This window comes from Epinephelus lanceolatus, chromosome 17 (assembly GCF_041903045.1).
Source record: "Epinephelus lanceolatus isolate andai-2023 chromosome 17, ASM4190304v1, whole genome shotgun sequence".
Taxonomy (NCBI): domain Eukaryota; kingdom Metazoa; phylum Chordata; class Actinopteri; order Perciformes; family Serranidae; genus Epinephelus; species Epinephelus lanceolatus.
This window is the reverse complement of record NC_135750.1, coordinates 8,851,961-8,867,652: the sequence shown is the minus strand read 5'-3', so window position 1 is coordinate 8,867,652 and position 15,692 is coordinate 8,851,961. Positions and strand designations below refer to the sequence as shown.

Genomic DNA, 15,692 nt, shown 5'->3' with positions numbered 1-15,692 from the left:
CCTGCATGGTAAAGTGTCTCCTACCTCCCCCCCAGGAAGCCCAGACAACTGTTGTACACAACCCAGCTGATGGCACCAAGGTAAGCCCCTCCTTTTCCCACCTCTAGCCACCAGCCACCACTAACACACACACAGGTAACTCGTGGAGGATTTTCTCTAAATACACTCAATACATCGCTGTCAGCTATAACGACTCTACGCTTCATTGAGCACCTAATGTGAGCTGGCTTCTGTCAGCGTGTTTCATTATTTCTCTTCCTGTTTACCAGAAGGAATTTCACAGGAGAGTCGGATCCTGTGAACTCCCCAAATCTGGAAACAGATCAGCACAGCTCCTGCTTGTTGTGAGACATGCTCATGTTTTAATGAATGTGAAGGTGCACTATTATGGAGCCACTGGAATAAATGTTTCAGTGTTTTATTATAATCAATTAATACATTAAAAATACTGCACTGCTTATCCATTCATTTAAAGATATAGTAAGAAAATAGAATATTAAATGGCAAGTTTAGTATGTTTTTTTCTTAACTTTGAGTTTATTAATGCACAATTTTAAATGCAAATGTAATAAATTAAAAATACCTTTTAAAGTTAGTCAGTGCAGACTTTTTTGGTTAAAAGTTTTTCTTACGTATCATCACCTAATTTTGGGTGATTTGGCTGTTTGTCTCGACTTTCACAACTTAAACTTTCCTGACATTTAAGTTACTGCAAAGCGAGCGTATGATGTGATTGATGTTGAGCTGCATCAGATAGATCCTGATGCAACTCTTCACGTTGTCAGTGAAGTTACTAGATGATGGTTTAAACAAATATATGGCCTTTAATGTGTGATGTGGTGCCACTGCTCCATCACACATTTGGCTTTCTAAGTTTTCTCTTAAGCTTAAAAACCTGCCATTATTTTTCAAAAGAATTTAATAATTCTTATGACACAAGCAGAAGTATTCCCAGTTTTGGGTGAGGTGCCTCCACTGTAAAACACTCCAGAAAACCCTGAATTGATTATGATTAAACACTGCACAATTATCGAATTACTCAGGTGGTACCATCAGGATCCATACAGCATCACCACGCCAAATTTATATAAAAGAGAAAATCCTACACATACTGTGTTTAACAGCAGCACTATCACACATTAATCTTCAAACACCTGTATCAGAGACTTTACTAAAATAGGCACCAACTGCCATGCTGCTTGCGCTGCTACGTTGGTGTACAAGCTTGCAAAACACTAGTGTCACTAGATATTCAAATGCCAGTGCTGTTTCACAGTTTTCTTTACATTGACACTTTTCTGACTTGCTTCCTCTCAAGCAGCACTGACACACTAACACGCACTCGCACACTCCTCCCTGTCAAAATTAGTCACACCATTTTAAATTCCTCACACACTTTGCTGCTCATATATGTGTGGCTCTCTGCGCTTCCCCTCGCTGCTGTCCTGGCTGGTTTGTGCTCCTGGGAGGGAGTCATTCACCTGTCCATCTGTCCATCAGGTTGTCTGTATGTCCCTATGGTCCAGAGCTTCCCAACCCTGTCTCACTTACACATGAAAAAATAATTTGTCTTGCTATTTCTCTTCTCCCTCCGTCCATCTACCTCTCTTTCCACCTCTGTCTTTCCACCCTCTCTGTCTGACAGGGCTCCACAGAGAGCTGTAATAACACAGAAGAGGAGGAGATGAAAGGTAGGAAAGGTACTTGTCCAACTTTCACCTACTCTGCATGCCTCTCTTTGTTCACTTGATAACTTAAGTTTTGTCACTGTGTAGAACTCAGATAGAGAAATAAAACAATAATTCACTTTATATTTGAGGTAATGCATGTCTACTGGGCAGAGGTTTCAGGCAGCTGTCAGCTCAGCTTCAGTCAAGGTCATGAAGGCTTGGAGATCCACTAGGTTTAGTAGCTAAAAAAAAAGACAGATGCCTTTGAGCATCACAGGAAAGACAAATATGACATGAAGAGTTGGATGTAAACATTGTGCATGTATGGGGACTGATGACAGTGCTGCTATCTTGTTGACTGCTGTCTCCAGCTCCATGCTGTTCAGTTGCACCAGAGCAAAACTCTTTGCCTCATTGTCACCGTTGGTGTGCGTGAGTGTGTGCATGCCAGCATCACACGCCACTTAAGCCTTTAATCAGTTGTCTTCAGCTCAGTGATGACCCTATAAATGTTTTCAGGTGAATGAAGTAGGACAGAGCTAACTCCAGGAAAGAGTTAATCCAGTTAGTTAAGGCAGCTTTGTGTGGGTTTACCAGCACTCGATCTTATAGTGGCTCATCACTAACATGCAATCAAGAGCCTGTTGTCCTCTGTGTTTCTCTCAAGTTGAATGCACTTATTTTAAGTTGCTTTGGATGAACGCATCTGCTACATGTAATATAATTTCTGTTGTCTACTCTGAAATACAAACACTGTCAGGATGCATCAGCAGAGTGTAGGTTGCCCTCTAACACAAAATCACAAGGTCAACAAAGGACAGGACACTAAGATGAGGCAACGAAAGTCTCATACTTTGTATCTGCATACCAACTACTCTGTGGCTTACAAGTTTCTCTGCAGCCTTCTGCACCAGCTGATAGTGAGTTTGACTATTTGAGGAACTTAACACTAACTGCTACGTTGTAAATTTTTAGTTTCACATTAAACTCCTGACTTTGATCAGTTGCACCATCTCTATTTACGCCACAGCATATAGAAGTCAACCAAACAGTGTTGCAAAGAGGGACGTTTCATCTATGTTTCATCTGCAGCATTCAGTTCTCCTAAAGAAAATCAAGCAATGCAAGCGGCAGTTCTCATCTTGAGTGAATGAATCATAAAAAATAAAGGTCTGCACTCTTATATTCCAAATAATGGACAATATTTTTGTTTTTAACATCTGTTTTTCTTTGACTTATCACAAAAAATGTGACATTAAAATGTGAGTGTAAGGGGTAGTAGCCTGTTGGTTACACAGTGGAGGAAAAGGTACATCAAGTGGTTATAAACTAATGTTAACAAAACAAATTATTTCTTGTACCCCTATTTCAGTTTTGTTGAGTCACAACTTAGTGGAACTTATGAATATTTTATACGGTAATATTTTGCATCTCTGTTCTGTGGAATCAAACCTGAGTGTGCATGTAGGTTTTAAATAATATCAAAAGTGTGTTGTCTGCTGGTGCAACAGGCTGCTGATCTCCATGTGGCTACAAGAGGTTTGCTTGTCCAACTTACTTGTTTCTGGATATCTGGTGTCTGGATCAGATTTGACTACTTCTGTGTTTGCAGCAAGTTTCCAACTCACTGCTTTCCATATCAGTGTGGCGTCGTCTTCTTTGTGATTTACGATACAATGGAAAGTTTAAAAAGTGAACAAAAAAGTTTTGATAATTTGAAGCAAATATCTAATCTCAGATCTGCTCAAATATGAAGATTTGCTGCTTTTTTGTATTTATGTCAACGACATTGAATACTTGGGACTTTGCTCAGACAAGACAAGCAATTTGAAGATGTCTCATCGGGCTGTGGGAACTTGTAATTAGGGCTGAAAATAATGATTATTCTAATTATTGATTAATCTGATGATTATTTTCTTTGTCAGGAAAAAAAGAAGACTGCCTGTTATAATTTCCCACAGCTGTAGGAGATGTTTGTAAATGTCTTGTTGACACTCAGTTCAGTAGTGACAGAAAAGCGGTGACAGTAGGCAGTAGTAGCTGCTACTACCAATTTTTTGATTATTCAACTATTTTTGGAATTTTACAAAATATAAGCATTTGATTGAATTAAAATTATCCTCAGACTTTATTTGTGTTTGTCTTATGATGGGGGCAGTGGCTGCCTCTGAGTCTGCTGGTACAGACAGTGGAGTGTTAAGCGAGTGCAGCGCTACTGAGGAACAGACCCAGACCCTGTCTCCTCACTGCCCTCCACCCACCTGTAAGTCTGCAGCAGTTTACCTGATTCAGCTCTTAGCTCTGACCTTTGTGTCCTGACCTTTCCTCAACAAACAAATCTATACTACAAGCAAAACAAGACATGTTGCTGTCAAAAAGGCTTTTTATCTTCACTCTTCACCAACTCACTGCACAAGTTCCCCTCTGCCCTCCTGTGCTGCCATCTAGTGGCAGCCAGGCCTGACTGCAAGCTACTGCTCCCCCTCTAAACTTTCAGACATTTATCTATAACTGTGTCTGGAGTCTGATTTCCTACTTCTCTGCTTTTTGCAGAACAATCAATGTTAAATACCATGTAAATAAATAAATTCATGTCGTCTCAGCTTTGCTAAATATGACTTTATTTTACTGGGATGACTGGACCGGCCTGCAGCTGGTCCCCTGCAGGAGGCTACTAGCAGCCCCAGTGTCCTTCAGACCAGTCCAGCTCAGAGCTCCCGTCCTGAACCAGAGTCCGCTCTGTCACCTCCCGCAGGCAGCAGCCGCAACCTGCTGCAGAGTAAGTGCCAGGTCGTGCAATGCTTCTTCAAAGGCTCCTGTTCATAACGTCTGTTCTAACTTTTTGTGCCGCCTGATGGCACAAGGTTTGAGGACTTATGAACACAGAGTTACATGCAGATGTGGAGGATTTGTGAGCTGTTTTTTCTGGCTCAACAGCTGCATGTTCAGTGTGTATGCATGCAGTTTGTGCTTTTCTAATGAGTTCATCCCACATTCTCTGAATTCCTTATGTATTTTAATATTTACTGGCCTGCTCCCAAAGAATCTGGCTTTTTAAAGTTGACACATTGCAGCTGATTTTATTTGTGTGGGTTTGTGTGTTTGCACAGTGAAAGATTTTTGGAGTTGTCACTTGAGAGTTGGTTTGTCTTCTCAACGATTTGTTGTTGTTGTTGATATCTCGAAAATTTGTTGTTGCACATACATCAGCCTGATTGAGCCATTTTCACTGGACATCAACAGATGGCTTCTTTCTAGGATGTTAGCAGCAAAAAAATCAATCTTAGCATGTGTCCTGTTTGTGGTGAAGTTTTCAGAAGTAGTCTGTTTCTGTTTTTGAGGGGTAACTGAGCAGAACGACGTAAATAAATACCTCCAAAAAGTCAGATAACTTGCTCTACTGATCAGTAGAGATGTTCATGAATGGGAAAGGTTTTATTGCTTATTTGTCAATTCTTTTTTTTTTTTTTTTAATAAAACCTGCACATGAAATACAAAGTCTTCATACTTACTGTTGTATGATAATTTAATGTTTTTTTTAATTGTATATTTGTTTAAGTAATTATGAGTGATTTTTGGACTTTTGTTAAACCTTAATTAAAATACAGCAAGTAATCAGGTAAGTACATGGCGGCACTGATAAGGTCACTAGCTTTTTATAAATAGCATCCTGAACACATAAAATAAGAAAGTATAGGCAGAGGGCAGAGTCCTTGCAGAAAAGTACACTGCCATAAATGAAATGTAATAATAATGAAATGTGAAAAAATAATTTGTCCATTGTTTTGTGAGACCAAAGAGTTAAGTTAAGGATTCAGTGGACTCTTGAGCATCAATACTCTTGATGGTGTCTCTTACATGGCAAGTGGACAGTCTGTTTTGTTTTCTAAAGGGTGACTTCAAATGTCACTGTCATTATTACCAGAGGGCGGTGCCCATGTGATGAACTCATTTCAAATGTCAGAGGTTTCCAGTGAGTTTAGGGAGAGCATGGTGAGCGGTATTTGTATGTTCAGCTTCCAAATGTCTGACTGTTTTTAATCTCCTCTGGTTGTCTTCCCTCTCCTCCTTTCATTCTCTCTTCTCAGCTCGTAAACAGGAGATTATAAAGATGACAGAGCAGCTGATTGAAGCCATCAACAACGGGGATTTCGAGGCTTACACGTAAGTTTGCAAATGCACCTTAAAAAACACAAGTAATCTTTTAAGGGCTTTGTTTGAGGCTCAGTTTTTTATCACTTTTAACACAAAGAAAATCTTAATTGAAGTGCAAACACACCTTGATGTTGACATAGTTTTAAAAGTCATGTCATCTGATCTGCAGCATTTAGTCCTCCTCATTTTTCACAGCAGGATAAAGTCTTAAGCCAGAGTTTATTTCTGGTTGTGTTTCCTCTGACAGGAGAATCTGTGACCCTGGACTGACTTCCTTTGAGCCAGAGGCTCTTGGAAACCTGGTGGAGGGCATGGACTTTCACAAGTTCTACTTTGAGAATCGTAAGTTGCTCAGCCTTGATTATTTATGTAACATAGTCTTTAATCAATTTACTGTAGTGCTTGTTTGTTCTCTTTGAATATAGTGGACACACTGTAGTAGGCCTTTGTTGACAAGAGTTCAGTCTAAAATTAGTGTTGTGCAATTATTTATCAAAGCAAAAGAAATGTATTTTCTAAAATCAGGATTTAAACAGATTATGGGCTGAAATACAGATTATTGAAAGTGTTGCAGTGGAAACGAGCAGCCAGTGTCACCTGAGAGACAGACTGCAGTTTTGCCAAATTATAGTTGCCCTGTGTTTTCTTACATAAGTTATGTTTTAATTTAGTGATTCTCACCAGAACCTGTTGGGTGTATCCCTGAGAATTAGGGATGCACGATAATCTCGGCACATCATCTATCTAGCTGATAGTGGCTTTAAAATAAATTATCCGAATCGGGCCAACATGCTTGTAATGTGCAAGATGAATGAATATTACATACATTGAAAAGTATTGTATTTTATGTCTCAATCTGCTTGTTGGAGGATCGGAGTATTTCTGGCACCAATGACCAGTCAGTGGAATAGCATGTAAGCATCTGCAGTACTGTGTCCTTGTGCACATGTCTGAATTAAAAACTGCTCCATAGCATTACTAGTGGTGCAAAACTCCACAGGGTAACTTGATTACTTAATTTAATTCTTCTTTTTTTTTGGGGGGGGGGGGGGGGGGGGAGAATATTAAATTTACCAATATAGAAGACTAAGAAAAACAGCAGATATTCACATTTTAGAAGCTGGACCAAAAGAATGTGGGGCATTTTTGCTTGTAAAATAAAAAACAATTTAGTGGTCTGTTGGAACTTAACTTGACAAATTGTTGAATTTGTCTGTTTATTCCTTCAAAAACTTTGATATAAATATATCAGATTGGCAGGAATATTTGCCTATTAAACTCTGCAGTGTGTCATCCTTTACAAATGTGTATTGTGCTGGTAAGAAAAAACTTCGAGGTTCCAAAAAGACATCCCAGTGTCGGTGAAGATTCTCAGTCATCCAGGTCATGGTAATCTTAAATGATAGATTGTAGGCAACTGGACTTGTTTGCAAGTCCAGTTGCCTATGATATAGCACTTACGCTAAATTTTGGTGGAAATGTGTGTTAAATGAGACATTTATAATTATTTATTTTTGTTGCAACATATTTTATTCAAATGCATGTATACATTCACTTACTCCTCAGTTACCTAACAGTTAGCTCTTCCTGCTGTTTGAAGCTGTCAGCATATGTTGCCTATGGTAGCAGCTAAATGCTCTCAAATTGTTACTTGGCGCCACTTCGAAGGGTCCATTTACGAAACAGCTGAACTGCACCTTTCCATCCCCACAGTGCTGAGTAAAAACAGCAAGCCTGTGCACACCACCATCCTCAATCCCCACGTCCATCTAATCGGTGAGGATGCTGCCTGCATTGCCTACATCCGCCTGACGCAGTACATGGACAGCCAGGGCCGGCCGCGCTCCTGTCAGTCGGAGGAGACGCGCGTGTGGCACCGCCGCGATGCCAAATGGCTCAACGTGCACTTCCACTGTTCAGGAGCACCGGCTGCACCACTGCAGTGAACTGACAACCCAGGCCCAGGTAAGGTGACAATGTCTCTCTGTGATGACAGTAGGAAGGCTGCAGTGGGAGAAGGAGGGAGAGAGATAAAGCAAGTGGGGGAGAGAGAGGGTGAGAAGGTACAAGAGGGAGCGGAGGCTAGGAAGGGAGAGAGAAGGAGGGGGAGATTGGGGGGTGAGGGAAAGGAAGAAAAGGAGAGGAAGGTAGAGAGGGGGAGAGGGAAAGGAAATGAAGGAGAGGAAGTTAGGGAGGGGTGGAGGAGAGGGAGGAGAAGCAAAGGAGAGGAAGTTAGGACGGGAGAGTGGAGGAGAAGGAGAGGACTTGAGTGGGAGAGGCTAAGGTGAGAAAGTTAGGGAGAGGTAGGTAGAGAGAGGGGGAGTTGGGAGGAGAGGCAGAGGAAGTGGGGGAGAGGGAAAGGAAGCGAAGGAGAGGAAGTAGGAAGGTAGAGAGGAGGACAGAGAGGAAGTGAGGAAGTTAGGAGGAGAGGGATAGGAAGCAATGAGAGGAAGTTAGGACGGGAGAGTGGAGGAGAAGGAGAGGACGGTAGAGAGAGGGGGGAGTTAGGAGGAGGGAAAGGAAGCGAAGGAGAGGAAGTAAGTAAGGAAGGTAGAGAGGAGGAGAGGGAGGGGAAGCAAGGAGAGGAAGCTAGGAATGGAGAGAGGGAAAGGAAGAGGAGGGGGGTTGAGGAGAGGGGATAAGGGAGAGGAATCAAAGGAGAGGAAGGTAGAGAGAAGGAGAGGAAGTGAGGAAGGTAGGGAGAGGGAAAGGAAGCAAAGGAGAGGACTTGAGGGGGAGAGGCTGAGGAAGTAAGAAAGGTAGGGAGGAAGCGAAGGAGAGAGAGGGGAAGCAAGGAGATGAAGTTAGAGAGGAGGAGAGGGATAGGAAGCAAGGAGAGGACTTGAGGGGGAGAGGCTAAGGTGAGACAGTTAGGGAGAGGAAGGTAGAGAGGGGGAGTTAGGAAGAGAGTGGAGGAGATGAGGAGGGGGTGGGAGGGGGTAAGGTAGAGAGAAGGAGATGAAGTTAGGGAGGGGGAGAGGGAGAGGGAGGTAGCAAGAGGGAAAGGATGAGGAGAGGAAGTGAGGAAGGGGGGTAGGAAGAGAGTGGGGGTAAGGGAGAAAGCAAAGGAGAGGAAGGTAGAGAAAAGGAGAGGGAAAGGAATAGAGTGGAGGAGGAAGTGAGGAAGGTAGAGAGGAGGAGAGGAAGTTTGGAGGGGGGCGGATGAGAGAGGAAGTGAAGAAGTTAGGAAGGTAGAGAGGGTGGTTAGGAGGAGAGGGAGGGGAAAGGAAGCAAAGGAGAGGAAGGTAGAAAGAAGGAGAGGGAAAGGAGGAGGGGAGCGTTAGGAAGAGAGTGGAGGAGAGGAAGTCAGGAAGGTAGAGAGAGGGAGAGGAAGGTAGAGGGGGGGAGAGGGAAAGGAAGTGGGGAAGGAAGGTAGAGAGGGGGAGGAGAGGAAGATAGGAAGGAAGGTGGAGGGGGAGAGAAGGAGGGAGGGGGGAAAGCGAATTAGAGGAAGTTAGGAAGGAAGGTAGAGAGGAGAGGGAAAGGAAGTGAAGGAGAGGAAGTCAGGAAGGGAGTGAGGAGGAGGGGGGAGGAGAGGGAAAGGAAGCAAATGAGAGGAAGTTAGGAAGGGGAGGGAGGAGAGCGTAATGACATTACATTTTAATGACATGAATCAATGACTGATTATTATTATTTAACAGCATGATATACTGTGACCTTTATCTGTCATACTACTGTATTATGACATTGACTCTTTCTGGCAGACTACACTATGAGATATTCTTAATGGCACACTATGACTTTCTTGTATTTTCAGTGGTCTACTTTTATGACATTCCATGAAATACTTATGGTATAATATGACTTATTTTTAACGGCATACTATACTCTTTTTTTACAAACTTTTTAACAGCATACTATGATTTATTTTTATGGCATACTTGGACTTTTTAAAATATATTTAATGGTAAACTATTATGACTGTTATTAAGTATCACATCTTTATGGCATACTATACTATGACTTTAAGTTACTTTTCTATGGCAGATATTTGTGACAACTTTATTATGACATTGTAAACAACATTTTTCATTACATACTACAAATTTTTAGGACATTTGACTTTTCTAATAGAAATATTTATGACAATTATACTGACATTTTAATGGCACTATTATTTTTTTTTTAAGAAAAATATGACTGAATTTTTATGCCATACTAAGACTTTTTTTAATGACAAATATTTTATGTTGCTGTCTTATTTTTAATGTATTTAAGCTTTAATAGCATAAATAAAATTCTAGTCACCTCTATTGAACTTAAGGCAGACTTCTCAGAGAGCAATATTTTAAAACCCGAACATCTAAAAACATAAACCATCTGCACAGTCAGACTCCACTGAGGCAAAGTGACAGCATTCACACTAACCTTTCGATTCTTCTCTCTGCAGCTTTGCCTGAACTCTAAAGCTGTTTGGAGCATTTATCCTCCGTGGTCGGATTGGTGCCTGGATCCTGGCCGGGAAGAGGCTGCTTGGAAAGTTGTAAAAACACAAAAGTGGGGAAAATACATCATAAATTAAAAAGAAAAAACAAACAAACAAAAAAAATGCATATTTCAAAAGCTTGACTGAATGACCGACCACACCGACCAACACCAATCCAGTCCTACCCTAGCTAGGTGATGTTGGGGCCCGGCTGACGTCAGCCGCCTTTTGCAGATGGTGCATGTTTCTGGTGGCGACACAGGGTGATGCTGTCCTGGTTCTCGTCTCCCATGGCCTTTATTTCCCTGTCTTTGTTTTGTCTGCTGTCTGGAAAAGTATTAAACATGTTAAAAATATATATTTAACAGAAAAAACACTTCACACACAGTGAATAGAACTGGGGAGGAAAAATGTGATTTCTTTTTGTTGTCTTCAGAGAGCAGCAGAAGGTCTACTTTAGCAGAAGATTGTTTTACAGTTACAGGTATATGTGGGATGGGTTTATGGGAACGGAGCAAATAATATCTACGTAATATCAGAGTTTAACAAGTGTCAGGTCTGAGCATCTGCACACACACAATGTTTCAAAGGGGTTTAGGGATCGTGATTGGTTACTGAAGGGACCTTTATTTTTATTTGTGTTTTTGTATTATGTGTTACAAGCCGTTTTTATCTGAATGATGTATTTTAAAGTATTTTGTGTTAAAAAAGGATAATTTTTAATCAGAAGGGGGATTTTATTTAATAGAACTGTGTATAAATAGATATTTATATAGGAGAAAAGGGGAAACATGATTTACTTTCAGGGTGTAGGGAGGAGAGTTCAGCATGAGCGGGTGATTTTTTTTTTTTTTCTGCTTTGAGGTCCCGAGTTGTAAATATAGAAAACACACCGTGCATGCACACACACACACTCACACACTCAAGGTCCCTGTGCTCCAGCCTGTCGGGTTGAGCCTCTCTTGAGCTTTAGACATGACAAACATCCAGGCCAGCTCATCCTGAAGTTGCAGAAGGCCTCCACCTGTCTGCCCTGCAGTGTTTGAACACTGAGAGGCGCTGTCGCTCACAGTCTAAAGCTCCTCACATCTCTGAACTACCTAATCAAAGCTCGGACGCTCTCTCACGGCAACTTCTTCCTTTTATCTGTTTTTGTGTATTTTTGACGTGAAGCATGAATATTGAACTGTCTAATGGCCTGTACTGTTTTTGCACAGACACTTATGACTCGATGCTGTTGTGTTCGCTCTTTATGAGGGAGTGAACCTTTCTGCAACTTCAGGTTACGCTCGCCAAATCCCTTCTCGTCCACCCTACCTCTGCCCTCCTACTTCCATCATTCCTGCCTCTTATACTCGCCCCATTACTGTCCTAGTAGCTCCACGCCGTGTGATGATGATGATGTCACCCTTATGCCTGTCTCTTGTTCTGATTGTGTTCTTAAAATTTGTATGTCGTCCGTCTTGGCTTGCTGTACTTCTGTGTGAAGTCCTGGCACTATTAAAAAAGCATGTTAAAAAGGGAATGCAGCCAAGGTGTTGGACCAAAAAAAAAAAAAGGCATGATGGGAAGAGGGCTATGCCGGCTGGAGGGCTGTGGGACCTTCGCTGATGGCAATCAATGTACTTGGTCTCTCTGTCACAGTTTCTGTTGTAAGTGTCGTAGTCGTTAGTGTTTTGATGTTTTTATCAATCATTTTAGCCAGAGCTATAAAAAATGAGGGGTTGAAATGATCTGAGGCTGAGACTGCCACAACCCTGTTTTTGTACTGTCCCCGTTCCCCCTCACACACTGATCAACACACACTGAATGCTGACTAAAACACACACACTTCTGTCTAATAATATTGGAACTCACAGCGTCATATAAGCACACGAGATTCTCCCTTTAAAGAGGACGAAACATATCTCTGTGTCAGTGGTTAAACTTTGCAGCACTGTTTTTTCACTGTGTCGTAAAAACTTTGTGAGTGTGTGTGACTTTGTACCAGCGGAGGGGTGTCCCGTCTCTGTGCTACGCTGCTCCATAGTAACTCATGCTCTACTTAGGCTGTTGCTGGTGGTCATGACGATGCTTCAGATCATCACATAAGGTGTCTACGTACGTGCACTGACGCAGTCCAACAGATTTTTAAAAAACGTGACTCATGTGAGACCCGTCCTACTGTATCAACCGCCTGTGCTTCTCTCTGAGTGCTGTGACATATCTGACATGCCATGAAAACTGTGTCTCCCCCTACACACACACACACGTACACTTTTGCACCACCACGACAATGCGTTGTAAAACCATTACTGAAACTATGTGATGTTTTTTATGGCTCTTAGTAGATCTGTTTGTGCTGTGGGCACCGGCCCAGTTGTCTGTTGATGCCACCGATCTGACAAGATGCTTTTCTTTCATTGTGTATTTTCGCAGTCATGGGGCTGTTTCAGTGGAAACTAAGACAGTTGAACTTTACAGGTGAGCTTAAAGAAAGGGGAACTGATCTGAGGGAACAACTAGCTGCAGTCAGTTTGCCGAAGTATTTGGACAGCTGGATCAAGTTGAAATTTGCATTTTGGATCGATTGATATGAAGCCACAATATTCCTTCACAGCAGATTTAACACACAAAGCACAGGTGTAAACAGTGACATAAATAAATGCTGCATCTCCTTAAGTTGTTCCAGCTCCACTGTCCTGGTATCGCTCTCTAGAATGGCTTTCTGGGACACTAAAGGGACAGTTCACCCAACAATAAAAAAAGGCACATCTTTCCTCTTAATTGTAGTGCTGTTTATTAATCTGGATTGTTTTGGTGAGAGTTGTTGAGTGTTGGAAATATCAGCTGTAGAGATGTCTGCCCTCTCAGCTTGTGGTGCTCAAAGCGTCAAAAAAACACATCTGAAAAACTCAAATTTAATGTCTCTTTCCAGAAATCATGACCCAGTTACTCAAGATAATCCACAGACCTTGTTGTGAGCTGTTTCATGCAGGAGCTATTTTCTTTCTACCAAACTACACCTGCCAACCGTATCACTGCGCAGTAGGAAGTAGAAAGAAAATAATTCCTACATGATACTGCTGACAACAAAATGTGTGTATTATCTTAAGTAACCAGGTCATGGTTAATGCAAAGAGACATTGCTGTTGAGATTTTCAAATGTATTTTTTGGCACTCACACACAGTGCCGAGTGACATCTAGTTATCTAGTTATTTCAAACATGTAAGTAGCAAATAAACAAAATAATTATACAGTAGTAGACATTTAAAAAAAAGGTTACTAAAGGAAGCATGAAAACTGCAAACAATAATGATTTGACTTACATTTTCAAGAAGGAGTGGGAGGAAGTACAAACTTATTTATTCCCACCTCTTCTCCATAAATTAATAGTCAGTTATATAGCTCCATCAGTATAAAGCTGTACAGTAATTAATTATCCTAGACCTATTCCAATATATTAAATTAGTTACCTATAATGTGTCTTATGGCAAGATATAAGACAATTATAAAAATTCTATATATGGTCGATATCTCCAAATTCAGCAACTCACACCAAAACAATCTAGACCGATAAACCACACTACAGGTAAGAGGACCTTTTATTTTTATTTTGGGGTGAACTGTCCCTTTAATGGAACAGAGCCATATTTTGTGTCACTGGTTACACCTGTGCTTTTCTCTCCATGACAGTAGGGTCAGAGTTGACAGTAGAATCGGCAGCTGGTGCAGCGAGCACACACAGCACTACAGTGACCTCCCTGCTTCAACTCAAGTGTCATTGAGATCCATTGTGACGCAACAGATTGAATTTTAACAAGACAGGGTATCGACTTCTAAGTCTCACTGATGTAAATAGGAAACGTGACCAAATATAAACTTACCTTTACACTGAGTAGCTTCAGGCTGGGCGCAGCTGCTGCCTATAAGAGAATCAGACATCACAGTAGGTAACGTAACTTGCTGTCTGTGGTTATGCTTCATATAAATAGTTTTGCGAACGTGCGCAAAACTGATAAACTCCATAGTTAAAATACTTTGGCAAATGTCTTAATACGTGTTAGATTACAAACAGAACCTGACTGAAGTGAGGGGAAGAAACATGTTGGACAAAGGATGATTAAAAACCACAATCTTTAACAGCAACACTATATATGCAGTTCTACAAATGGAAGAAATATGCATGTCTACTTTCTGGTAATTTTTCACTGTTTACTTGATAAAGAAATGGAAATCTATGTTACTTGCATCCTCGAGGTTATGAAACGGCTCCATCTGAGATATCCAAACCAAGTGATGTTATCTCACAGTAAAAAGCATAAGCGATTAGCAGAAGCCTTAGCTTGTATGTAAGTAAATTTATTGCATTGTAACCTTGTACTAAAGGGGCTACATGTGTCTATACTCTTTGAGTTTCATTTGGATGCTGGATTTTTTTGCATGACCATACAGTTAATAAACATACATTAAAAACTATAAAGTGTTTGTTTGGATGGTTGTTCTTCATAGCTTTGTTATTACTGGACAATAAGAGTATTTAATAAAACATAGCGTTTCAATGTTGGTGTCTGTTTCTCTCATGTTGCAGATTAAAAGATGAGATTAGTTATATGCAGCTTTTTTATTAGAAAAAATACATATTATACTTAAAGTCTATAACTGTATGTGTGCCATGTCATCTATCAACTTTCAAAGGTATAATGTATGTATGTTTGTATATATAGCCTGTAAATATCTAAATATGTTAAAAATGACTGCAAGTAAACTGAAATCCATAACAACTATTTTAAGGTTTTGTTTTAAACGTTTTAAGACAACACTGGAAAACTGTTTTTGATGATTTTGCATACACTTGTTTTATGTGATATTTTAACAGTATTTTAAGAATATACTTACTGATATGATTTAATTTTAGCTAGGGTTCCCACACATTTTTTTGGAAAATTTTTAAAAACTTTTCCATGACTTGTCAAAGACCTATAATATAATTTCCATGATCATTAACCTATATGTACACGAACAGAACTGTATAGTGTACTTTCCTCCTAAAGATAATTACTGTATGAAAATTAAATTACCTTTTTTAATCTGAAATAGTTGGTTATGTTCATTTCAAAGTACTTAAATTACAGGCACAGTCAATACATTGTCATTTATTTAAAATAAATATCTTCACAAGCACTTCTGTAGTCTGGCACTGGCACTCAAGCATGAGGGGAAACAGGACTGATCGTACTACCAGTGTTGTCTTAATGCATTCGATTATACATTTATTTCTGGATGCAAGTCGGTCAAATAATGCTGCATTGTATGTAGACAGGGTTTGAATACCACCATGGCTTTCAGTGGAGCTCTATTTTTCAGGGATGGGAGGGTACTTTACACATGCACACTCATACATTTGAGAAACAATTAAAATGCTAATGCACTGTGGACAGGCAGTGGTTTCATTAGAGAT

The 15,692-nt window shown here is 40.5% G+C and overlaps 1 protein-coding gene across 37 annotated transcripts in view; it reads left to right on the top strand.

The window, feature by feature from the left end:
- The window catches only part of camk2g2 (calcium/calmodulin-dependent protein kinase (CaM kinase) II gamma 2), an 89,240-nt gene extending 74,526 nt beyond the window's left edge, over positions 1–14,714 (top strand). For 6 of the 37 annotated variants that reach the window (XM_078160710.1, XM_033613425.2, XM_033613423.2 and 3 more), the window contains 5 exons: positions 1,646–1,691; positions 5,759–5,834; positions 6,073–6,167; positions 7,539–7,790; positions 10,216–14,714. In XM_078160710.1, the coding sequence (XP_078016836.1) occupies positions 1,646–1,691; positions 5,759–5,834; positions 6,073–6,167; positions 7,539–7,771 (450 nt within the window). In that variant the 3' untranslated portion in view covers positions 7,772–7,790; positions 10,216–14,714. Of the gene's footprint in view, positions 1–35; positions 81–1,645; positions 1,701–3,828; positions 3,934–4,323; positions 4,450–5,758; positions 5,835–6,072; positions 6,168–7,538; positions 7,791–10,215 lie in introns of all 37 variants that reach the window. The other 31 variants (XM_078160698.1, XM_078160703.1, XM_078160708.1 and 28 more) reach the window with 10 other exon arrangements.
- Positions 14,715–15,692: the final 978 nt, after the last annotated feature.